We start from the raw sequence: 26,424 nt of genomic DNA on the forward strand, positions 1-26,424 counted from the left end.
AAGGTGTGTTCGGGTGATTCCGAAAGGAAAAACACTGAAAAAGTGTCGGAAAATTCTGAACGGAATATGAGTGATATTTAAATGATTTTCGGGATTACCCAATTTCCGAAATTACCCGGATACATCTTGCATTTCTTTTTTCCGCATTTAATTATTGTTACAAAGTTTTATGTTTTTATTTTTAAGCGGTCTTTTTAGGGTCTAACCATTTATAGGATCGATTTATTTTTTTAGGTTTGATAAGAATTAATTTACTTAGTTGTATTTTAAACTTTAAGTAGTTGACTTTTGTTCAAAGCGCTCTACGCTATGATTTATCAGCCCTTCTCAAATTATAACATCAATCAGATAAAAGTCAATTGAATTTTTTTTTGTAAGTACCTAACTGTGTTTTCAGATCATTTTTTACTTTATAATAGTTTACTTACCTAAATTAAATAATGAGTGACAAACAGGTCATTTAAGAGTAAACGTATCCTCATTATGAAGGCGTAAATTGCTGTTTTGCATGTCTCCAGTAAAGCAGGATAGTGTGGGCGACTCATTGAGCAAATTCTTTACGAACTGCTGATTACCAGTCCTGAGTAGTTAGAACTATTTTTAGCTGTGACTTGGATGCATCTATTCGTTGTAATTGATATTAATTGCTAAGAATAGGTTGATTTAAATGTATCGTCTCAATTATCTCTAAGTTGATAATGACAATCGTTTGACAATTAAATTAAATGAATTGAAAATATTTGAAGTAAAAACGTGCATTACTCGCGTCAAATACTGGTCCCCGATATGACAGTTCCTTTAACTCTTTATTAAAAAAATAATTGTTGATAAAAAATATGTTGATAGAGTTAGACCAAGTTAAGTCTGCAACGTTTTTGATGGCACACGCAGTGCAACTGTTAATTTTAAACTTGGTCTAACTTTATGTTGTTTATGTTTTTACCATAGTTAACATTTCTAAATAAATTAATATGTTATACTTCCAAAACATGTCTAAATTTTTTTTTGTGACACCTACTCTATTTAAAAATTAACTGTAATAGTCATAGGTAGGGGCTGCCATCTCTAAATTCGCCGAACACGGACAAAGACTTAAAAAAAACCCTGACATTTGGCGTAAATCGCATTTTTTCCCGGACGTGTCCGGAAATAATATTATTAAAAAAAAAACAATCGCTTTTTTTCATTCTTAAAAGTCTGGGACACTTTTTCAAAACCTCCCCGGACGGCCTCCAAACTAGGACAAATCCGGGGAAACCCGGACGGATGGCAGCCCTAATCATAGGGACCATCCATCAGCCGATGCGAGATTTATAGATAAAGAAAACGAATAGCAATTTTGATATAGAGAAACTGCAACGCAGAACCAAAATATTTACGCTAATACAGTATACAGCACAGCGATTTTTGGCATTGTATAATTTCCGTTTAACGCGTACATTGAGAAATGGCCAAACCGCCCAAGGTCACCAAATTACAGTCCGCCGAAGGCCGGGGGCGTGTCACGGATTTGTCACGGCATTGTCACTGTTCTGACTTCGGTGTGTCATTCGTAATGGCAGGCTAGTAAATAGAAAAGATCGACAACCTTCATACAACGTCGCGCGAATCGTCATTGATGTAGGTACTTGCGCCAAACGCCAAAGAAGACCCGATTCTTAAGTTGGTCTACTTTCAAAATTTCATACTTTTAATAAGTGTGAATGGGTTCAAATTTTGCGTCCATGTTCACTAGTATCATAAACAAAACTGCAAGTTCATATTAAACATAAGACAAATAAAATAATTCTTTGGCGCAGGTACTTTAGGTGCATATTTTTCCATTTTCAAATTGTGCATATGAAAACTAACAACTTACTGCTATGATGATTTCTAAACAAAAAATTGGACTTGCTTGGCCGCTATCAAAGGCACAATACTACAATGAATACATAATAGAAACACACATAATTCTTATTTAATAACGCCACCTATTTTTTTTGGAATCGCACTAAGAATTAAAATGCCATGATAAGTTTGTATGGATGTTGTCAGTCTGTCAGTTCCTAGCCTCTGGTAATGGCAAGATAATGATAAACTATATTTGGAGGTATGTGGTTAGAATGAGCACGGAAATAGTCAGGTTTGTGGACGTTGTGTTTATTTTTCATGTTTCGTTGTGATAGAGCCAGTAATAGATGTTTTTTAGGGTTCCGTACCTCAAAAGGAAAAAACGGAACCCTAATAGGATCATTCGTCTGTCTGTCTGTCTGTCCGTCCGTCCGTCCGTCTGTCACAGCCTATTTTCACCGAAACTACTGGACCAATTAAGTTGAAATTTGGTACACATATGTAAGTTTGTGACCCAAGGATGGACGTGTAACGTAAATAAATGAATTTTAAATATGGAGGCCATTTTTGGGGGGTAAATGAGAAAATTAAAAAATTAAGTTTTTCTAATTATATCGTGTTACATATCATATGAAAGAGCTCATTGTAAGAATCTCAAATGTTCTCAAATTTTTATATTTTTAGGATAAATAGTTTAGCGGTTATTCAAGAAAATAGGCAAAAAATGACCATTCCCCCCCTTATCTCCGAAACTACTGGGTCTAAAATTTTGAAAAAAATACACAAAATAGTTCTTTACCTATAGATGACAGGAAAACCTATTAGAAATGTGCAGTCAAGCGTGAGTCGTACTTAATTACTTAGTCTTTGACCCTACCCCTACGGGATTTTTTTTTAATGTTTTCTCCGAAACTACTGGACCAATTAAGGTGAAAATTGGTACATATATGCAAGTTTGTGACTCAAAGACGGCCATGTAACGCAAACAAATGAATTTTAAACATGGGAGCCACTTTTGGGGTGTATATGGGAAACTTAAAAAATAAAGTTTCTCAAACTATATCTTGTTACATATCAAATGAAAGAGCTAATTGTGAGTAACTCAACAAAAAATTCGGTTATTTAAGGATAAATAAATAGTTTAGCAGTTATTCAAGAAAATAGGCAAAAAATGACCATTCCCCTCCTTATCTCCGAAACAACTGGGTCTAAAATTTTGAAAAATATACACAAAATAGTTCTTTACCTATAGATGACAGGAAAACCTATTAGAAATGTGCAGTCAAGCGTGAGTCGAACTTAATTACTAGTTCTTTGACCCTACCCCTACGGGTTTAAAAATGCCTCCGGCGCGCCTCACTCTAAATTTTATATCTGCATACATCTAGCAACTATAGCTGGTCAAGCAGATCTTGTCAGTAGAAAAAGGCGGCAAATTTGAAAAATGTAGGCGCGAAGGGATATCGTCCCATAGAAATTTTGAATTTCGCGACTTTTTTTACAGACAAGATTTGCTTGACCAGCTATATATCAAGTTTGGCGACTTTTTCGTGTAATTCGAGAATAAGGAATTCATTTCTGTGACTAAATTTTCACTCACTCATACAAAAAATACGAGAAATTCATAATTCATAAAAAATCTTTACTCTTTTTTCACGAAAATCCTCTACAGAATTAAAAGTATGAGGATTTGCTCTAGAAAAAAAAAATACCTGTGAATAGCCAGTTATCCTACTATATATAATAGTAAACTTATCAAACATTTTTCTTTTATAACCCTGTTAAAAAAATGTTTTGTGTCGCACGGCGTACCTGCATTGTAAGAGCGGTAAGCAGCTTTTAGGATTTTTAAGTATCTTTAGATAATTTCTGATAAGTCGTTATGCTTCTGTACGGCTACCATCAGTTTGGCACTGACATAAACGCCATCGAGAACGTAATTTACTTTCTATGCATCTCGTACTCGCATATTAGTGCGAACGAGATGTATAGAAAGTAAATTACGTTCTCGATAGCGTATATGTCAGTTTTGACACTGTCAGTGTCTCATGGTAAGGGCTCTGGTTGTAGGTAACATTAATAAATTACTTCTGGACTTGATATATATACACATACAATTTAATTTTTTTTTAAGAAGCAGAAATGTCTGCGACCGATGCTATTATGCTCAGAATAAATTAAAAATTGGAAAAAATACTGTCTTGGGTGACACTTGAACTCCAGACGCCGTGAGTTCAAGTCTCACCCAAGAGAGTAATTTTTCCACTTTTAAATTCATATAAATAAAGATGTTGTGAATACTTTCGCCAGTAGAGTTATTATAATTGTGATAAAATTAACATATTTAGTTAGGATATGTCTGACAAAAAATGCACATAGGTCCGTGCAAATGTGCAGTCAAGCGGGAGTCGGACTTAATGGACGGAACCCTTAGAACGCGAGTCCGACTCGCACTTGGCCGGTTTTTTAAACTACGCAGACAAGAAATACAAATTATAAAAATAAAACAATATTTCAGCAGGATGTTTTTAGTATTATAACAATTTAAAACGCGGTATATTATAGGTACAGCGAGCTGCAATATTGCATGAACACATTATGCATGAATTCATACTTCATAAACAAAGTTGCCAGGCAATTTTACGGCTGGCATTATTTAGAATTTTGGAGCAAAGTAGGCATAATTTGTGACACTCATTTCAACGATCAAGGGACAGAATCAGTAGTTACCTACTTAAGTACCTACGAGAGAGTTAACTTGGTTCAACAATGTAGTAGTATTCGCGAGTAAAGTAAATCAGACTAATAAAAAAGACAGAACAGAAGGTTACCGGGACGGTGTACATTACAAAACGACATAAAAAGTGCACTTGATCGGTCGTGCAAGACGAAACACAATACTCAGCGGGAGGACAAACACGACTCCAATCGGAGGCTTATTCCAACTCTAACAAATTGAACTTGAGGCCAATTCAAACTTAATACATCATTTAGATATCATTTTGATGTCAAAATGTACGTTCAAATTCCCAAGCTGCAATGTATCTCGCCGAATAACTACGCAAAATACGAAAACACCACTTGTATTGGCCGATAGAGAGATGACGCATGTGTATAGCGGGGTGCACTATTGATCTAGATTGTAGGGCTTGCAACAGCCCTACGAGTACCTATAGCTCCCACCCCTGGCGTCCTTTTTATTGAATTATACGCCCACGACCCTCCATCCAAACGCGGATGTAGGTACTAGGTACGCGTGCAACAAAGTTTAAGACCAAGTTCGGCCTGGCCAGCCATGTTAGGGCTCACGCTAGACAACGTCCATGATATTTATTTAGGGTCGCCGTCATCGAAAACGATGAGGACTATATATATATATACTAGGTACTATCGAATAAGGGCGTCCGCTAGCTGGCGCGGGTGCACGGAGCGGGCGCACGCCGCACGCACACGGATGTCATAATAGGTAAAATCCGTCGCACGTCGCACGCGTCCGAGCCAGTAAGCGTCGTTGCGTTGCTCAATACTATCTCACCCGCTCCGTGAAACCGTGCTAGCTAGCGGACGCCCTTAGCCTTAGTGCATTGCTAACTTAGACTGCATTTTAAGGCGCCTATTTGTAACCTAGACTCGCCCTATTGATTGAATACCTTCAACATGAGTCAACGGTTAAGCGCTTCAAGATGACCATTTCTAAGTACCTATTTAGTACTCGTAAGTGTGGCCGGGAATACTAATGCACGATGCTCTTGGAAACCCTACCTTTTGTACCTACCTAATGTTATTTCTATAATAAGTACAGCTGCCAGAAACTATCGTACAAACGGTATAAATTAGTTTGTTTACATTTTATATTGATTTAACGATTTTTCCATATTTGACAGCGATAATCGATTAGGTATTGTAGATTGGATGGAGATTGATACCTATTATCTACATTTCCATACCTAAGCTTACCTATACCTCTCGCTTCGAATGATGGTCCTGATTATACAGTTAATTTATATATTGAGTATCTGTCAAATAAAATGTTTGTAGGTAGTTTGGAAGTTCAGCACATTAAGTTATTTAGAAATAGAAATGTGACATTTAAGTTATAAATACAATAAAAACATATTTCTTCAATATTTTTTTAATTAAGCCGTAACAAGAGACTAGAAGCAACTATCATAGGGATCATCTTTCGACGCGCGAGGCATAAATGATAAAAGTGATATAAATGGCCATCTTAATTTTGCATTTTAGTCCCGGAAACGCTGGCTGGCTGCGGCACCTGCTCCAAGCGCGAGCTGCAGTACTGCGAGACCCGAGTCCTGGCGGACCACTGCTGCTGCGAGCGGCAGGCCTTCCCGGAGCCCTTCCCCTGGCTGCCTCACACCTGCTACATGGGCCCGGGCCGCTGCAAGCCGCTGATGCACGACTGCGCCAAGTATAAGAGGATACGGGATTGCTGCTGCTATAGGAGGCTGGCTGAGAGATGTGAGTATGGATTCAGTACCCGATTAGATAGACAAATCCAGGAACCAGAACTTTCCAACGGTACATCAGTAGCGGGCAGAGGTTTTTCAAATTAGTTTGGCATCTAATATCCATGAGTTTGGTTACATACCTACATCTACATTCAGAAATAACCTTTTAGGTTTATCAATTTTTTATTTGTTATTCCAGGGAAGCACATCCTCTCCAGCTCGGGCCGGACGGGCGTCAGCGGCGCGTCTCTTCTCCTACTGTCCATGCTGCTGTTTGTGGCGTACCTGTGACAGCAGGCGCCCCCTCCAGCCCGCCTGCCCGTGCCAGTGTAGCCTCTAACTCCAGGAGATAAGGTTCACAATACAATACGGAGTCAGCGTATTCCTTCTTCTACTGTCCATGCTGCTGTTTGTGGCGTACCTGTGACAGCAGGCGCCCCCTCCAGCCCGCCTGCCCGTGCCAGTATAGTCTCTAACTCCAGGAGATAAGGTTCACAATACAACACGGCGGGCGTCAGCGTGTCCCTTCTCCTACTGTCCATGCTCCTCTTCGTGGCGTAACTGTGACAGCAGGCGCCCCCTCCAGTCTACTCTAACTCCGGGTGATAAGGCTCACAATACAACACGACGGGTGTCAGCGCGATCCCTTCTGCTACTGTTGATGCTGCTCTTCTTGGCGTATCTGTGACAGCAGGCGCCCCCTCCAGCCCGCCTGCCCGTGCCAGTGTAGACTCTAACTCCGGGAGATAAAGTTCACAATACAACAAGACGGGCGTCATCGCTTCTCTTTTACTGTCGCTGCTGCTGTTTGTGGCTTACCTGTGACAGCAGGCGCCCCCTCCAGCCCGCCTGCCCGTGCCGACTCTAACTCCAGGAGATAAGGTTCACAATACAACAAGACGGGCGTCAGCGCGTCCCTTCTCCTACTGTCTATGCTGCTCTTCGTGGCCTATCTGTGACAACAGGCAGCACATCTAGTCTCTAACTCCAGGAGATAAGGCTCAAAATATCGAGCGCTGAAGTTATACGAGCGTTTGGAACAAGCCCTTGTGACTGTAATCTATTAGACACTCGTAATAATTAAGACAGTCTTCACATTGGATGCGGATTCGTGCGACCGGGACATCGCTACACTCGCATACACAGGAGCGACGTGCGATTTCGAATGTATGATAACCGCGTAAGCGCCGATAAAATACGACCTTTTAGAAGGCTCTGAAGCTTCCGACTGAATAAAATCTGGGTAAGGACGAGTGGGGTAAAACACATTTTTCAGTCCAGTGTCCAACTTCTTACATTACTTTTTGAACATGACGATTGATAATCTCGATGTTAGACTATTTGACGTTAGACGCTACTAGACTTAACTTGTTCCCCGATGGGGGAATTCCTTTTTAAGCTACAGCTATACTAATGGACGCTGAGCACGAAGAAATTCGCACATTGTCCCGCTTGTTCCTATTTCTATCACACGCGCATGGGCGGGACAGCAATGTATTTACGCGCGTGCGATAGAAATTTGTGGTACATTTGTAAATATTTAGCAATGCGATATCGGACATTACTCCATTTTTGCTGACATTCTAGAATCTAGAGTAAGGAGAAAAAAATCTATGCGATAGATTTCATGTTATATTAACTAGTGTTTCCGTACCCAGCTACCTACATTACAGGATGGACCTACACGTTATTTAAGTAGCTATATACCTATAAATTCTACAATGTTAGGGCTTAAAGGCCTTTAAACCCACATTTATTTTAATGAATTCTTAATGCATAAAATTAAAATGATAGAGTCTGTGCGGAAAGAGAAGAGTCGTAGAATGTATCGGATCCCATACATTCCACAACTCTTCTTTTTCCGCACAGACTCTATATACATATATAAAAACAGGGTTGATCAATAGTATTTTAATCTATATTTCGTCATAGCTAATAATCGTATAACATTCTGAAATCGATATTTATAAATATATTACCAAAGCTGTAGGTATATAATTGGCCTAATTTGTCTATTTCTGTGTGTATTCTATCAGGGTAAATTGATTGTATCAGTAACGAGCGTATTGTGGTTGCAATTATCGCGTCGATAACGACTTAGGCCAACCATATTTACATCCTATGTTATTTTCAGATACCGTGTGATATCGATGCGATACTAGCGACCATAACATAACACGTACGTACCCTACGTACCGCTAGTACCGTACGTACCGTACGTGACCTATTACGTATATTCACCCCATAAATTATTGCAGGTGACTAAATTTACACCCTGTATAAGTACTTACCCGTAAAGTTATAACCGATTTGCACAAAATATATACCTAACTAGGTAACTACTTAAATGGAAAATGTTGCGTCTAATAAATAGCAGTTTCGGAGGCCCTGTTAATATTTTATGTAGACTTTACCACCGTCTAGCAAGTGTTAATTAACTTCAGATATTCAAGTGCGAAAATTCCAAGTTGGAAAAGTTCTCGGAAATTTTGGGAACATTTCACAGGAGAGGAAGGAAAATTATGAGAATTTTCAGAATTTTTTCTATGCGGAAATTTCGCAATTTTGGAAACTTTGTGACGGCACACCAGTATTAATAACAGTATGTACGTTTCTGATATTACTGAGTCACGCAGAAAAACTAGGTAAAATAGTTATTGATATAACGACTGTCGTTTTTAACCCCCGACAAAAAAGAGGGGTAACTGCGTCCAAATGTTTCTGGAGCGATATAAAATATATAAAACACTATAAAAGGGGTAAACTGTACAAAAGATGCGCTTGCCCCATGTATAATAAATATGTATGTAAATATTAAAATCATAATATAGTGGCATTTTCGCCTAATGAACAATTACACAAAATGTGACGTTGCACGGCAAAAGGTACCTTAGGGCACCTGGCGCTTACGTCGCATAGCGCCGCAATAATAATAGCGTGCGGCGGCGGAGCGGCGTTAATAATAGCGTAAGCGCCAACGGCCATAAGGTACCTTTACCCGTGGGACGTCACAAATAACTTTAGTAACTACAATTTCCTTCCTCGCGTTATACCGGCATTTTGCCACAGTTCATGGGAGCCTGGGGTCCGCTTGACAACGAATCCCAAGAATTGACGTAGGCACCAGTTTTTACGAAAGCGACTGCCATCTGACCTTTAGTAACTACAATATCTTAACAAATATATAGTATCAACGAAATCATAGAATAATTTGCTTATTCTATGACGAAATTATTTATTCCTTGCCATTCTTGCACGATTTGTTTACACAAATGAGTAAAATATGTTGAAATTATTCTTCGTACATAAATATCTTAACAACAAATCAATATTCCTCATTTTTTATTGATAAATATCCCATAATGGGATTGATGGGATATGTATCTAATCTGCTTTGCGGTGTTTATCCGAAGTAGTCCCGCTAAAGCTTTGGATTTCTCCGAAAACGGTGCCGTGACGGCCGTCATATAGCGGCAGCAAAAGACGGCCGTCTTTACGGTGGCGACATGTGGAAAGTACCACGGCGTCATAACACACCGTCATCCACCAAGGTCAAAGCGGCAAATTTGAAAAATGTAGGCGTGATGGGATAACGTCCCATAGAAAATTTGAATTTCGCGCCTTTTCCTACTGACAAGATTTGCTTGATCATCTATAATTTACTTGGAGGATGAAATATCATCAGAAGAGGAAAATAATCGTAGTACGGAATCATTTATTCAAATCTCGTGTCATTTATTCAAAATGGCGTCACCGCTATCTAATAAAACGTTCACGAAACTATCGACAAGGTCATGACGGCCGTCATCTTACGTTACGTTGACAATCAACGTAACGTAACGCCGTCTTGGAAACCGCGCCATCTTGTTTACATAGACAACGTTCTAGTGACGTCAGTCAACGCTATATAGCGGCCGTAATATGACGGCACCGTTTTCGGAGGAATCCAAAGCTTAAGGGGCAAAATCGTGAGCTATAAGTTTAAGAATGCTTTAGTTGTGTAATTTAAGTTTTATGTTGTAAATGTTGTTCAAATTAGTTTATTATTAATTGTTAGTCCCACGCCAAAGGTGCTTAGCATAAGATTAATATAAATGTTGTATTGTAAATCTGCAGATTTTATTAATATAGAAGACAAAATGCATCACGATATACATACTTATTCTTAATATGGTATAAAACAAACCTACATGATCTAAATTTGTTTTTAAGATCGAAAGCATTGTATGTATATATTTATTCTGAAATTAAATTGTTATCTATGTTCGAAACATAAATAAAGAGTTACCAAATTTCAACCTTGCATTTATTCTATTCCTCTAACTAATCTAGTAGTAGTAGTAGTTATGGGTAATAAAAAAAAATATATAAAGTAATTATTTTATTTCATACTTTACAAATACTTAACATACCTACAACATAAAAGAATATAGAGAACCGTACTTCCGTTGAAAATGGTTCCTAAATACATTAAATCGATTACATATCAGGTACAGTCGCCATCAGATATATCACAGCGGCCAAGGTGCTCACAAATATCTGAACAAGTCTCTTTGTCAAGGCGTTAGTGTGTTTAGATATTTTTGAGTACCTTGGCCGCTCCGATATAGCCGATGGCGACTGTACACATATTGATAGTAAATGTACGGATTGTACACATATTTTCTTTAATTACGACTTAAGTATGGAATCTGGCCTTTTTTAACCTTTTGGACGCCAATGACCGATATATACGCACCGCAGGTCTAACGCCAAAGACGTATTAATCTGTCAGCTCCCACGGCTCATATATGAGCCAGAACGCTTAACGTGACGTCATATCGTGGGATTCGACAGGTTAATCGGTCATAGACCACAGAGCAACATATACCTAGGTGCATATGCATAAAGTTCAATTTCAGTTTTGACACTTCGATGACGTGGCGTCTGAGAGACAGCTTTTGTGTTTGACACGGCGTCGAAAAGGTTAACCTACGACTTACTGCCGCTAAACCTATGTCACAGGATTGAAAGATCTTAATTAATATTTACAAGCGCATATTTTTTTATCATGACATTCACCATGCCAAGGACGTCAACTGACGCGCGCGGCTACAATCCAATATGAACCTTCGTGCATTCCGACAAGGTTCACAATGGCGTGCCGCGCACGATGGGCGTGGCGTTCAAAAGGGTTATGCATTAATCTGCATATATTGGCACCCTACAATCATACAACTGCCCGATCACTACGCCGATTTGTAAATGCAATATCTTTTCGCAATGAATGTATGAATGAATACCTGAAATGAATGCCTGTTGCGGATTTTATCGTTGTAGTTTTTTGTGACGATGCCTGTAGCTGATTTTAAGTTTGTGTTTACCTGACGAAGCCTGCGTTGCGGATATAAAAGTATGGTCTCTGAATAAATTATCTAATACACGTGAATGAATGTGTTCATATTCAAAGAAAAATTTAAATAAGTCTAGTTTTGTGTAGCTATTTCTCCAGCTATCGACAGTGCTTAGACGTTTTGGAACCTTGTAACAACAGATATAAGGTCTAGAATATGTTTATCGGCGGTTGACGATCCATTGTACGGCGGGCATACCGTGGAAGCGCGTCCGCTAGTTTTGCGCTGTAGAACTTTATTGCAAGTATATAAAGTTTATAGTTGTGTGTAGCTATTTCTCCGGGTGTTAACAGTGCTGAGACGTTTTTCAACCTTGTAATAACCGGTATAAGGTCTAGAACCTGTTTACCGACGGTTGACGGTCCGTTGTACGGCAGAAATACCGTCGAAGCGCGTCCGCTATTTTTGCGCTGCAGCACTCTATTACAAGTATATAAAGTCTATAGTCGCGCGTAGCTATTTCTCCGGCTGTTAACAGTGCTGAGATGTTTTTGAACCTTGTAATAACCGGTATAAGGTCTAGAACCTGTTTACCGACGGTTGACGGTCCGTTGTACGGCAGAAATACCGTCGAAGCGCGTCCGCTATTTTTGCGCTGCAGCACTCTATTACAAGTATATAAAGTCTATAGTCGCGCGTAGCTATTTCTCCGGCTGTTAACAGTGCTGAGATGTTTTTCAACCTTGTAATAACAGGTATAAGGTCTAGAATCTGTTTACCGACGGTTGACGGTCCGTTGTACGGCAGAAATACCGTCGAAGCGCGTCCGCTATTTTTGCGCTGCAGCACTCTATTACAAGTATATAAAGTCTATAGTCGCGCGTAGCTATTTCTCCGGCTCTTAACAGTGCTGAGATGTTTTTCAACCTTGTAATAACAGGTATAAGGTCTAGAATCTGTTTACCGACGGTTGACGGTCCGTTGTACGGCAGAAATACCGTCGAAGCGCGTCCGCTATTTTTGAGCTGCAGCACTTTATTACAAGTATGTAAAGTCTATAGTCGCGCGTAGCTATTTCTCCGGCTCTTAACAGTGCTGAGATGTTTTTCAACCTTGTAATAACAGGTAGTGATGGGTAGGACATCAATTTAAAATGAGTTTGTATGAGTACCTCATTTTCTAAAATGAGGTGTTACAATGTCTTACTTCAAATGAGGTGAGGTACTAGCATATGTTCAGCGTCGACTATTCCATTAATTCCAACGGCGACAAAAATATTTAATGTATATACATATTTATGTATTCATCACTTCCTTTATAAATAAATAAATAGTAACATTTAATTGGAGTGCAATTCTGGAGGTTAAGAATAGAACTTTTAGGAGAAAGATAATTTTAGAATCAAGTAAAATGAATAGAGGAGTGAAGTAAGACATTTTTGCGGTACGAAGTACTGCGACAAATTAACAAAATGAGTGGTACAAATGAGGTGCCTCACGAGTGAGCGACTCAACACTAATAACAGGTATAAGGTCTAGAATCTGTTTACCGGCGGTTGACGGTCCGTTGTACGGCGGACATTCCATCAACGAAGCGAGTCCGGAAGAGCACGTTGGCGTTGTTGAACATGCCGTCTTTCAGGGATACGATGATGAACTGGAACAAAATATTCGGTGTTAGCTCTTCAATTATTACATAGAGAAAAAAAAACAACTTGCTCACTCCATACATCAGTTTTGGTACCATAAAGACTATTATTTTTACTAGCAGCACAGAATAAATAATAGTACTAAGTACAGAAGACTCACTGTCTATCAAAACGCGTCTGTTACGATCAGCACAGATATGGCCGCTAGGTGGCGACAGCGCCACGCGCGGCTTATGGCTTTTCCCAAAATTGGGGCCGAACGGATGTACTTTTAGCTACCTGTAGCAAAGCGACGAAATCGCGGAGTGAGACACGCCTGCTAGCAGTACTACTCGATGCTAAATGTCGACTATGAAAATAATAGTCTTTTTGGTACTAAACCTGATGTATGGAGTGAGCACTCTTGTCTTACTATATTTCTCTATGGTTATTATTACTTCATATAGAGAAGCCAAACAGTGATTATAGTCGCAATCGGGGCGTGAACCACGCGACCGAAACGTCGTAAGCGCCGTGAATTTTATGGCGCTTACGCGTTTCGGTCGCGAGATTCACACTCCGCTTCCATTGTTTATCGTCAACAACTCATGGCGCAAAATACTGGTTCTCTGTGCCGGTTCTATACGTAGTAATAATAGTTAAATGGTGTAGTGGGGTAGTTAAGTTTGTTTACGTCACCCTAGGTCCTGGGATTTTGTTCCCGCTACGCAAGAAGAAAATCTAACTTCCTGGCCAAGGCAAGACGTAAAACTTTATACAAACCACGGGCGGTAATTCGTAAAGCCCCAGATCGCATATTTATGGCCCCCACCTTCGGTTCGGGCCACAAACACCTGCGATCTGGAGCATTTACGAATTCACCTCCCGTATGTAGTGTACTATTATAGATAGTAAGGATTCCTATTAAATTATGTTAAACGGGCGTAAAACGCGACTATCGGGTATTTTATGATTTTATGCTCGCTTAAAAGTCTTTGCTTACGGTGGCGTTGTTGATCGGGTCGCCACTTTCCCGAATGAAGGTTGAGAGAGGCGATGGCTGAGATACGCGTCATACTCGTGAACGGGTGCTGTTTGTGGAGACTGGTCTATTTAAGCTAATACGAGCTATTATATTTAGTAACTTTATTTTTGAGTATAATTACATTGGACACACCTCATTCGGTTCTCGTATGCTATTTTATTTTTACTATCATTTTCTTTAATTTAATGAATGTTTTAATTAGGTATACAGGATTTTGACTCTTGGAGACCCTATACATCTCTAAGGATAATTTGATTAACTACTATATATTGTAATCTTTTAGTTATGATGACACTTATTAGAGACATTTACATCTCTAAATAATTTTAGATTATAGTTTTTGTATCTTTGTTTTTTTTTTCATTCAATACTATTGTTATTGCGTTTTTTTGTAATTCGACATTTAGAGGCTTTATACATCTCTATGTTAGTTTGATTTGATATTTACGGCTTAGTTGTATTTTATAATTATTGATGTGTTTTTTTTTTGCTGTATGTAAATTCCATATTAACGTGTAAAAGTGCCCTTGTGGCCTATTTGCTGAATAAATGTTGATATTTGATATTCGTTCCCAGGCCGGACGACCCGATAGTCGGGATCGTGGTACTACAGCTTTATATGACGAAAATTTTGTGGCCTGGTGCGGATGTCTTGTTTGGCTGGGTAAAATACGTAATCGCCTCGCCTCCATGGATCGCTTACCTGGGTGGATCAACTATTTCTTGTAGTTAGTCTGTCCGGTCAGCCAAGAGACAATAGTAGCATAGTTTGTTAGAAGACATTGTACACCACCTCCTTCTGACACGCTCGGTAGACGACCCTCAATGGAAAGGGTTTATAAGTATCACAAAAAAGCGTGTTTGGTGAATTTAAATGCCTAAAAATTAGGTTTTAAAGAGTGGCCCAGGAGAACGTAACCATGGCAACGAGTGACAAGAAAAAGTTGATTCACCCACCTGCGAGTGTCTGAAGTGTTCTTTAAGCATGTGCTTGGCTAAACCGCCTGGTGTTGAAGAATATTGTAAAGAGTGACGGAGACAGCACTACCGCTTGGCAACTCGTGCTACATGCACTATAGTACAGTTGGACTCACCTGCGAGTGTCTGAAGTGTTCTTTAAGCATGTGCTTGGCTGGACCGCCTGGTGTTGAAGAATATTGTAAAGAGTGACGGAGACAGCACTACCGCTTGGCAACTCGTGCTACATGCACTATAGTACAGTTGGACTCACCTGCGAGTGCCTGAAGTGTTCTTTAAGCATGTGCCCGATGTTCTGCGTGTGCGACAGGTCCAACAACTTGCTTGAACAGCAACATGGCCAGCACCAGCGACAACGCCACTAAAGACCGCTGACCGCCTGACAGCTCGCCCAAGGACCCCTTCCACGTGTTGAATATTGTAAAGAGTGACGGAGACAGCACTACCGCTTGGCAACTCGTGCTACATGCACTATAGTACAGTTAGACTCACCTGCGAGTGTCTGAAGTGTTCTTTAAGCATGTGCTTGGCTAGACCGCCTGGTGTTGAAGAATATTGTAAAGAGTGACGGAGACAGCACTACTGCTTGGCAACTCGTGCTACATGCACTATAGTACAGTTAGACCCACCTGCGAGTGTCTGAAGTGTTCTTTAAGCATGTGCTTGGCTAAACCGCCTGGTGTTGAAGAATATTGTAAAGAGTGACGGAGACAGCACTACTGCTTGGCAACTCGTGCTACATGCACTATAGTACAGTTAGACTCACCTGCGAGTGTCTGAAGTGTTCTTTAAGCATGTGCTTGGCTGGACCGCCTGGTGTTGAAGAATATTGTAAAGAGTGACGGAGACAGCACTACCGCTTGGCAACTCGTGCTACATGCACTATAGTACAGTTGGACTCACCTGCGAGTGTCTGAAGTGTTCTTTAAGCATGTGGCCGATGTTCTGCGTGTGCGACAGGTCGAGCGCCGCGTCCACCTCGTCCAGGATGTAGAGCGGCGCGGGCTTGAACAGCAACATGGCCAGCACCAGCGACAACGCCACTAAAGACCGCTGACCGCCAGACAGCTCGCCCAGGGATTCCTTCCACGTGTTGTTGAAGCCTACTTTCACCTGGAAACAGAAATTGGGTACTTTCCTCTACTTAAAAGAAATTATTTGACACCGTGCACGAAATAAAGCACCAGATAATTATTAGAAAAAATTATTAAATTGGATTGAAACGGTCAACGCACATAGCGTTGACCGTGACGTCACTACACACGTTTTCATATAAATTCCATATTAGAAAATCGTTTTGACAGTTCTAAAAAAGAAGCTGATTTGACTAGTAGGAAAGTAGCCAATTATGTTGAACTTCAAACGAAGGCTAAATTGGGAGTGTGGGTTAATTGTAGAGGGTCATCATCATTGGTCATACAAAGCAAGATAGTGCCAAGACTAAATATTATGAAACACGCGGCTTGTTATCAGAGCGTCTTCTTGTTCAATAGTTTGCCATTGGAATACAAAACTATTACCAACCATCGCATTTTCAATGCAAGACTAAAGGAGTTTCTTTTAGGAAAATGTTTTTATTCTGTAATTGATTTCATAAATGATAAAAATAATTAATTAGGTATATTTTCTTTTTTTTTTGTATGATACCTTAACCTTAAATGATCTCATTAATCTCGACATGTCATAATTATTAATAATATTTAAATTTGTACAACATTATTAGTTATGTGTTATGAAAGTGTAATATTTTTATATTGTAAATATTATTTTTATATTTAAGGTTAATTAAGATAGTTATATAGAATGACATTCAAACACAATGTATATTGTTAATGAATAAATAAATGAAATGAAATGGTCTTAATGTCTATTGTAAACGATTTATGGTGTAAGACATACACCGCCTGGGACGGAATTAAGGAAACGCAGGGATGCCCAGCACCTGCATTACCCTCTCGGCTTCACTGTCTTATCCCACAGGAAAAGCGAGCCAATACGTGGGGAGACAGGTCCGCTGCAGGAATCTGCCACTTATTTCAGGTTGGACCCTACTCGCGCCTTATGGAAACTCCATTCCGGGTTTTATTTTGGAGTATCTTTCTCCTAGATAGATTGCAAACCAATGCTAAGAGGACCATCTCCCCTGTGACGAAATAGCTTTTTGCTTCGTTTGTGGACTTAGTCGCCTCGTACGACACCCTTAGGACTCATTTAGACGGCGCGAGAACTAGCATGCGAATTTGATTATATTGCGTCGTTTGATTGGTCGGCTGAATTGATGTCACCTCAATGGTCCGCAATGTAACTTAAATCGTATACGAGTTCGCGCGCCGTCTAAATGAGCCCTTATCCTATGTGAGGGTCGGCGCTACTCAAAAGCCAGCCACCACACGACAAGCACAATGTAGAGGAATGCAATGTCACACTCATATATATGTACTCATATATGTGTATATATTTAATAGTACAAGAAAATCAGTAGGTAGATACTGTATTTCTTTTAATACCAAGAGATTACAGTAATGAACCTGGTAGAGGTTTCAACACTGTACCCTTAGTTAGTGTATTCGTGAAAAAAAAATGATAGTTTTAATAGGAACGCATGATACTAGAATGAGACCGACGCAGTCGTTTTTTTGAATAGAAATATTTACCCATAGAACTAGAACAAATCAATTTAAGGCTCTAGGACCTATAGTTAGTAAGTTTTAAGTCTTTTATGTGCCAATCACCCCTGACACCAACTTCGTACTCTAACTCTGCCTTTTGAATATTTAATTTGGTAAGACATGACATTTGGTAGCACAATTGTATTGTATTATGCAATATGCCCGGGGTATAGTGTTACTCACCTCCAATCCATCTAGCACAGTGAGTCCCTCTGGCGGTCGCAGCTTGGCCTGAGCCCCCGGCAGTAAAGTACTGAATATTGATCCGAAGTCCCTGTTGACTTGTTCACAAGCTGTGACGAGTGTGCGTTTCTTTTTCTCGTCCAGTTCGGCCATTACTTGGACGAGTTTTGCGCGATCTGCCTCGACTATCGCTTTCTTGCGGAGGACATCTTGATACTGTAAAAAAAAGGAATATATTGTAAAGGTACTTTTAGGTCGTTATATACATATTTATCGATGTTGCAAAACAATTTATCAATTTAAAAAAATCCGAATTGACACGTTTAGCATCAATTATTTATACCTTCAACATTATTAACTTCAATAAATCATTCAAGTAGGCAACGTAAAAACGAATTGCACTAAACTAAATACTAATAACGAAGGCTTTACAAAGAACACATCACAGCTAAAACGCGATCTATTCTAACAATCATAGGGTATTAACTCACATTTATAGACGGGTCTAACGCGAAATTTATTCAATTACCTTTATTTACCGACGTTTCGACACAGGTTTCACTGGTCATGGTCGCGGCTATCTGATGTCCCAGCAACATGTCAAAACAGAGATTTGTGCAACTACCCGACGAAAAGTGTATGAAAAAGTTTGGGGTAGACATCACATTTTCAAACCACCCACTACACATAATGTTAATTATTGTCAATAGTCCGACACGCAACACTCACAGTATCCACGCACACGCACACGCGCAATCATAGGGTATATTTAATTGAGACTTAATAAATAATTGGCCATATCTTTTGCATTTAGATGAACCACCATTACCAACAACATAAAATTCCACCAACCTGTTCCTCCTCCTTTCCAAGCAACGTATGGGCTCTAGCATTAAGTCCCCTCGCTAATTTGTCCTTCCTCTCCTTAAGTTGGTTGAGTCTCGCACCAGCGGCGTGTGCCTGCCGCGCCTGGAAGTCGTATAAGCCACCGGCCGCGCCGAAGTATTCCTTCTCATTTACTTATATGACCCAACGAAGCACTAACCTGTTCCTCCTCCTTTCCAAGCAACGTATGGGCCCTAGCATTAAGTCCCCTCGCTAATTTGTCCTTCCTCTCCTTAAGTTGGTTGAGTCTCGCACCAGCGGCGTGTGCCTGCCGCGCTTGGAAGTCGTATAAGCCACCGGCCGCGCCGAAGTATTCCTTCTCATTTACTTATATGACCCAACAAAGCACTAACCTGTTCCTCCTCCTTTCCAAGCAACGTATGAGCTCTAGCATTAAGTCCCCTCGCTAATTTGTCCTTCCTCTCCTGAAGTTGGTTGAGCCTCGCACCAGCGGCGTGTGCCTGCCGCGCCTGGAAGTCGTATAAGCCACCGGCCGCGCCGAAGTGTTCCTTCTCATTTACTTATATGACCCAACGGAGCACTAACCTGTTCCTCCTCCTTTCCAAGCAACGTATGGGCCCTAGCATTAAGTCCCCTCGCTAATTTGTCCTTCCTCTCCTTAAGTTGGTTGAGTCTCGCACCAGCGGCGTGTGCCTGCCGCGCTTGGAAGTCGTATAAGCCACCGGCCGCGCCGAAGTGTTCCTTCTCATTTACTTATATGACCCAACAAAGCACTAACCTGTTCCTCCTCCTTTCCAAGCAACGTATGAGCTCTAGCATTAAGTCCCCTCGCTAATTTGTCCTTCCTCTCCTTAAGTTGGTTGAGTCTCGCACCAGCGGCGTGTGTCTGCCGCGCTTGGAAGTCGTATAAGCCACCGGCCGCGCCGAAGTGTTCCTTCTCATTTACTTATATGACCCAACGGAGCACTAACCTGTTCCTCCTCCTTTCCAAGCAACGTATGGGCCCTAGCATTAAGTCCCCTCGCTAATTTGTCCTTCCTCTCCTTAAGTTGGTTGAGCCTAGCACCAGCGGCGTGTGCCTGCCGCGCTTGGAAGTCGTATAAGCCGCCGGCCGCGCCGAAGTATTCCTTCTCATTTACTTATATGACCCAACGGAGCACTAACCTGTTCCTCCTCCTTCCCAAGCAACGTATGAGCTCTAGCATTAAGTCCCCTCGCTAATTTGTCCTTCCTCTCATTTAGTTGGTTGAGCCTCGCACCAGCGGCGTGTGTCTGCCGCGCTTGGAAGTCGTATAAGCCACCGGCCGCGCCGAAGTATTCCTTCTCATTTACTTATATGACCCAACGGAGCACTAACCTGTTCCTCCTCCTTCCCAAGCAACGTATGAGCTCTAGCATTAAGTCCCCTCGCTAATTTGTCCTTCCTCTCCTTAAGTTGGTTGAGTCTCGCACCAGCGGCGTGTGCCTGTCGCGCTTGGAAGTCGTATAAGCCACCGGCGGCGCCGAAGTATTCCTTCTCATTTACTTATATGACCCAACGGAGCACTAACCTGTTCCTCCTCCTTCCCAAGCAACGTATGAGCTCTAGCATTAAGTCCCCTCGCTAATTTGTCCTTCCTCTCCTTAAGTTGGTTGAGTCTCGCACCAGCGGCGTGTGCCTGCCGCGCCTGGAAGTCGTATAAGCCACCGGCCGCGCCGAAGTATTGTTTCTCGCCGGGGATCCACGTGTGCTCCTTCTCGAGGACTGTGATCTGGGGCATGAATTATGACACCGTAAGATTGTGAACCCGTCAGTTTATAATCTAACGTAGGTTAGGTTAGGTTAGATTATAATCTCCCTACCGTCAGTTTATAATGTAACTAGCGAGATTATAATATGACGAGTGTTTACAATTTTACGGTGACATATATAAATATTGGTAAAAAGCTCAGAGATGTACAAAATGGTTTTAAAAAAGCATTTAAATACAAAATGCAAAATACTTTTCAGATTTACTATTTCAAATGCAAAATACCAAATAGTTTTGCGTTTTGTATTTCAAATGCTAAATGCAAAATAGGTATTTTCAAAATACTTTTTCAAAATAAAATACCTTTTGACCAAATCTCAGATATTTGTATTTATTTTAGGTATTTATCATGAGAATAGCCATAGAATAGATAATGTTCGTCGTTTTCGTTTGACATTGACACTAGTCAGACATAAATAGCCGGTTTAGACTCTCGTGGTTCGCAAGCTCGTCGAGCTAATATAATTTAAACACTAACGGCACGGCAAAAGGTTTATTACCGAATGACAAGCCGAATGCGAGTGTGTCGAGGCGAGCCACGAGACGCGCCGCGAGCCGAGCCGCGAGTCTAAACTCTAAACGGCTATAAGACGCGCACTCTGACCAAAGAAGAAAAAAAAGCGGCCAAGTGCGAGTCGGACTCGCCCATGAAGGGTTCCGTATTTAGGCGATTTAAGACGTATAAAAAAAAACTACTTACTAGATCTCGTTCAAACCAATTTTCGGTGGAAGTTTACATGGTAATGTACATCATATATTTTTTTTAGTTTTATCATTCTCTTATTTTAGAAGCTACAGGGGGGGGACACACATTTTACCACTTTGGAAGTGTCTCTCGCGCAAACTATTCAGTTTAGAAAAAAATGATATTAGAAACCTCAATATCATTTTTGAAGACCTATCCATAGATACCACACACGTATGGGTTTGATGAAAAAAAAATTTTTGAGTTTCAGTTCGAAGTATGGGGAACCCCAAAAATTTATTGTTTTTTTTTCTATTTTTGTGTGAAAATCTTAATGCGGTTCACAGAATACATCTACTTACGAAGTTTCAACAGTATAGTTCTTATAGTTTCGGAGAAAAGTGGCTGTGACATACGGACGGACAGACAGACGGACAGACGGACAGACGGACAGACAGACAGACAGACAGACAGACATGACGAATCTATAAGGGTTCCGTTTTTTGCCATTTGGCTACGGAACCCTAAAAAGGGCGCGCATGGCTAGCAGGCGCCTCTATCGGTCAAATTCGGCAATACAAGCGTCATTCGTTCATTTCATTTTGTTTGACTGGTAATCAGCCCATCGACACCCCATACTATGATAACTTAGGAACGTACTTGTTACCAACGTTGAGGCATAGTAAATAATCTTATCGAATTAAAATGACTGCTGTTGCATTTTGGTAGCACATACCATACTTGCTTTCAAACATAGACGTATTATACCTACTTTTCTTTAGGTTGGTATGATCGGTAAAACGTCTACCGTCATTCTAAATTGTCGTGAAAGCGGTTATGTTACGTGTTTATTTTTGTGTTTAGACTAAATAACTTTAGCTTTTGTTTAAATGGGGGGCAAATCTTTAAGAAAATGTGAAGTTTGTGGGGTCAGGCGTGTAAGGAAACTTACTTCTGATATATTTTTGGCAAGATTTCCCCTTGATTCGAACAGGTCGGTAAACTGATGTTTTTGTGCGATATTTTCATTTTGAGTCGTTACCAGATACTAATTTAATTCGTTTGGAGTAGTTTTTTATCGTTTACAATCCCTGATTAAAACGAAAACATTCTGTGAATAGATTCTTCTTGTAAAAAACTAGGTAACCTAAGACACGAATAGTGTGCGATCAACTTATCGATAATCCCTTTATTTCAGATATCGACTATGGGTAAAGGTAACAGGTAATGAGGATTTGGAATATTTACCTATACAAAGGCTGAATGAAACTCTAACCTCTGAATATCTACAAGTGAATGTAAATAAGCCTGACAGCTTTTTCCCTTTGTGGGAAGTTGGAGTTCACAGCCTTTACAGGCAAGACTCAGTGTTTGCATGAGTGATCTAAAAGTAGATTGTAGCTTTAGTTACGTTCATAAGCGTATTGTAATATGCCTACGTAAATATAAAACTATCTATATCTTATCTTTATTATGTAAAATAAAATTACTTTTATATTTTGCATTTATTTTATTATTCCACCTGATTCTCAATATTTACTTTTACAGTAGTACAGTACAACAGCACGTATCGCACATTTATCGATATCGATAAACAGTAGGTACCGGAAGTGTCGAGCCCTAGCGTTGTTTTTTTTTGTGTTGGCAGTATTGACATGTATTTGGTGTGTTGGCACAATGTACGTTCTTAATTCGGTTTAAGGCTTGTTCGAGAGTGCCGACTCTTAAAACGTAGTGATTTAATACTCTTTGCTGGTAATGTTGGCTAAACTTAATCACAAAGTATTTTGCATTTTGAAATGAATATTAAAAATGCAAAATACATCTCGAAAAGTATTTCAAATAAAATACAAAATGGTTTTTACTAAAAGGCATTTAAATGCAAAATACAAAATAGGTATTTTGCATTTTGTATTTGCATTTTAAATAGAAGTATTTCAAATAAATCGCATCTCTGAAAAAGCTCATCGATACAACTGGTGATCAGAGAGCTGGCAGCTTTCTCTCGCAGCGGATAAGTATTGTCATTCAGCGAGGGAATGCTGCCAGCACCTTTGGCACAATGCCGCGCGGGCCTTTTTTAGATGCTTTTTTAAATTTAGATTAGTTTAGTTTTTAATTTTATTATAAGTACTTAGTTTATTTTTAATGTTAGATTGTAATTTTACCTGTTGTTGCATGAATAAATATTTAGACCAAAAGTACTATATAATATTCAAAATTCAAAATTATTTATTTCATGTAATTTACACACATAGCTATATACAACAATAAACATACAAGAATTACACATAAACACAACATATACACATTAGAATTTACAAATAGATATAATACAGTGGTAGCCAAACTCTCAATTTTTGCTACCACTGTATCACAATATTGGGAATATTGGGAAGTGTTGAAAAATATTGTATGTATTAGTTAAATGGTATCTTGCGGGTGTCGAGTTTTAATTAAACTGTCGTTGTCAATTTTGACCATTTGCAATTGCAGCTAATGGTTAAAAATAAGCCATAAAATACTGATTTTGGTGTGTTTCTGTGCAAGATTAGCTGTCAGCGAAGGTGCTTGGTAGGGGCGTGCAGTTGTAATTAGTTTATCTCTAGAAATACTCTTTGAACTAACGTTTTCTATTTTTAATTAAAGCAGCATTTATCAGTACTGGATACTGGCATAAGCTAGCAAATACAGACCTTACGAGAACGAATTAAGATTACTTTTACTGCATATTTCATAAAATATATAAACGTTCTTGGCACTAAGAGACTCGATAACTCATAGAATTCCACAATAAGAAATTTAACAAAAATCTCTTACCTTCTTACCACACTCAGTGGCCTCAGTCTCCAGCTCTTTGATCTTGAACTCTAACTCCTTGATCTTAAGGTTGATATCGTTGTTCTTGGCGTCCAGCTTTTCTCTCTGTTGAGACAGACGAGCGACCTCTGTGTTGCGCGACGCTATCTCTGCTTTCATAGCTTTGATGCGGCCTTGGATCTCTTTTACTGCGTTCTGAATAGAAAAAAAAATATATATATATATTAAATACATTAAAACTCACGTCGGGTCACTCACGTCGAACATTGCACGTAAATTACAATATGGTTGTCTGTAAAGTCGGTTTACGGACGATAATTTTGCGTGATAACGTCATAAGAAAACATTGATGAAAAATTGCATACTTTTATACGTTACCATGGAGATCTGTCCACAACGTGACACTTTTTCGTGCATGCTACCGGTGTTCATCGATTTATAAGACGTTATCACGTCAAAAGCAGAAAGCCGTTTACCAGATGGCACTGCACGACGCTTCAACTTTCCTTCCACAGCGGCAAAGCGAAAACGTTGTACAGTCGGAGCCCTAACATATCTCTTTTCTATACCTACAGCTCGTGTGGCGACATCTTTGACGTATATTATGGTATATGTTGTCGGTAGTTGGGATTTGTACCACCTACCCTCAGGAGTCTGTAATTATAGATTAAACTGTTAACGTGAGCTCCGTGTTTCTATATCGATTCCTAGCCTAAATACCACAATTTGGCGACGATTTAGTAATTCACGCGTGTGTTTAGTGTTTAGTGGTCATAGGTAAAAGAAATCCAGCGATAAGAAGCAAATATGGCGAGTCACGGAAACATGTTTGGTGGCAGTCTCACTTTCGACCATCGAACACAGGAATGGGCGATATTTAAAAGTCGTTTGGGCCAGTTTTGCACGGCAAACGATATAACCGAGGAATCGGATAAAGCTGGAACCAAACGAAAGGCAATCCTGTTGACGGCGTTGGCGGAAGACACATACCGTGTTGCAAGGAGTTTGTTGTTCCCGACGGAGCTCGATAAAGTCGAGTATAAGACGCTTATAAAGCATTTTGACACTCATTTCGAATCAAAGAAAAGTTCTTTTGCGGAGCGTTATAAGTTTTATAAGGCGGAACAGCGCACCGGGGAAGATTTAGCCGAATGGGCAACGCGAGTGCGTAATTTAGCTGAGCATTGTGGGTTTAAAACGGAACTCGATACGATGCTTCGGGATCGGTTCGTCCTCGGATTGGAGGATGTTAAGGAGAAGGAGAAGTTATTCGCTCAGAACTTGGAGACTTTGACGTTCAACAAGGCGCTGGAACTGGCGCAAAGCGTCCGCTGTGCGCGCCAGGCGCTGCGCGCCGCCGGGCCCGCGCCCGCGCCCGCCGCGCCGGCGCCGGCGCCCGTGTACGCCGTGCGGACCGGCGGGACCGGCAGCGGAGCGACGCGACCTGCGGTGATGCTGGACTCTCGTTGTGAAGTGTGTGGTTATAAAAGTCATTCGAAAGATCAGTGTCGTTTTATAAATTTCACGTGCACTAAATGTAAGGTCAAAGGTCATTTGAAGCGCATGTGTACGGTTAAGGCGAAATACAGGAGCAACCATTTCCTGACTGCGGATGACGACGACACCATCACAGGTAGTTTCGATCTTTTTAATATAAAATGCACTAATGAGAAACCTATGCTCGAAACTGTGTGTTTAGCGGGCGAAAACATTCTATGTGAGATAGATACCGGTAGTGCCATTTCAATTCTTCCGTACTCATTGTACATGAATGTTTTCGCTAAGTACGAGTTACAGCCGTCCCTAGAGGTTTTTAATTGCTATAATGAAAGTAAGCTTATTCCGAAAGGATGCGTTACGCTGCCGGTGACTTACGAAGGTCGCACTAAACAGATTAAAATGTTTGTCACGGTAAACAAATCCAAGAAACCCGTGTTGTTAGGACGGAATTTCATATGTGCGTTTGATTTGCAACTAAGTCGAGCTTGCTGTAATAATTTACAAAATATAGATTTGGGAGATCATTTTAAAAACAAATATGCCAAATTATTTTCTGATGAATTAGGGGAATTTAACAAATATAAAATAACCTTAAAAATTAAGCCGGACAGTACATTGAAATTTTTTAAACCGCGTCCGGTGCCGTTAG

General features: G+C 40.2%; 2 protein-coding genes across 2 annotated transcripts in view; one reads left to right on the top strand and one right to left on the bottom strand.

Annotated features, from left to right (window-relative positions):
- LOC134655734 (uncharacterized) overlaps positions 1-6,672 on the top strand; it is a 40,616-nt gene extending 33,944 nt beyond the window's left edge. Inside the window, exons 4-5 of the mRNA XM_063511198.1 lie at positions 6,076-6,309; positions 6,499-6,672. Of these exons, the coding sequence (XP_063367268.1) occupies positions 6,076-6,309; positions 6,499-6,590 (326 nt within the window). The 3' untranslated portion in view covers positions 6,591-6,672. The remainder of the gene's footprint in view (positions 1-6,075; positions 6,310-6,498) is intronic.
- Positions 6,673-13,147: 6,475 nt separating this feature from the next.
- Positions 13,148-26,424, bottom strand: part of LOC134656037 (structural maintenance of chromosomes protein 2) — a 34,965-nt gene continuing 21,688 nt past the window's right edge. The window contains 5 exon segments of the mRNA XM_063511553.1: positions 13,148-13,288; positions 16,186-16,395; positions 18,135-18,350; positions 20,531-20,731; positions 24,276-24,470. Of these exon segments, the coding sequence (XP_063367623.1) occupies positions 13,148-13,288; positions 16,186-16,395; positions 18,135-18,350; positions 20,531-20,731; positions 24,276-24,470 (963 nt within the window).

The sequence above is a fragment of the Cydia amplana genome, chromosome 17, assembly GCF_948474715.1.
Source record: "Cydia amplana chromosome 17, ilCydAmpl1.1, whole genome shotgun sequence".
Lineage (NCBI taxonomy): Eukaryota > Metazoa > Arthropoda > Insecta > Lepidoptera > Tortricidae > Cydia > Cydia amplana.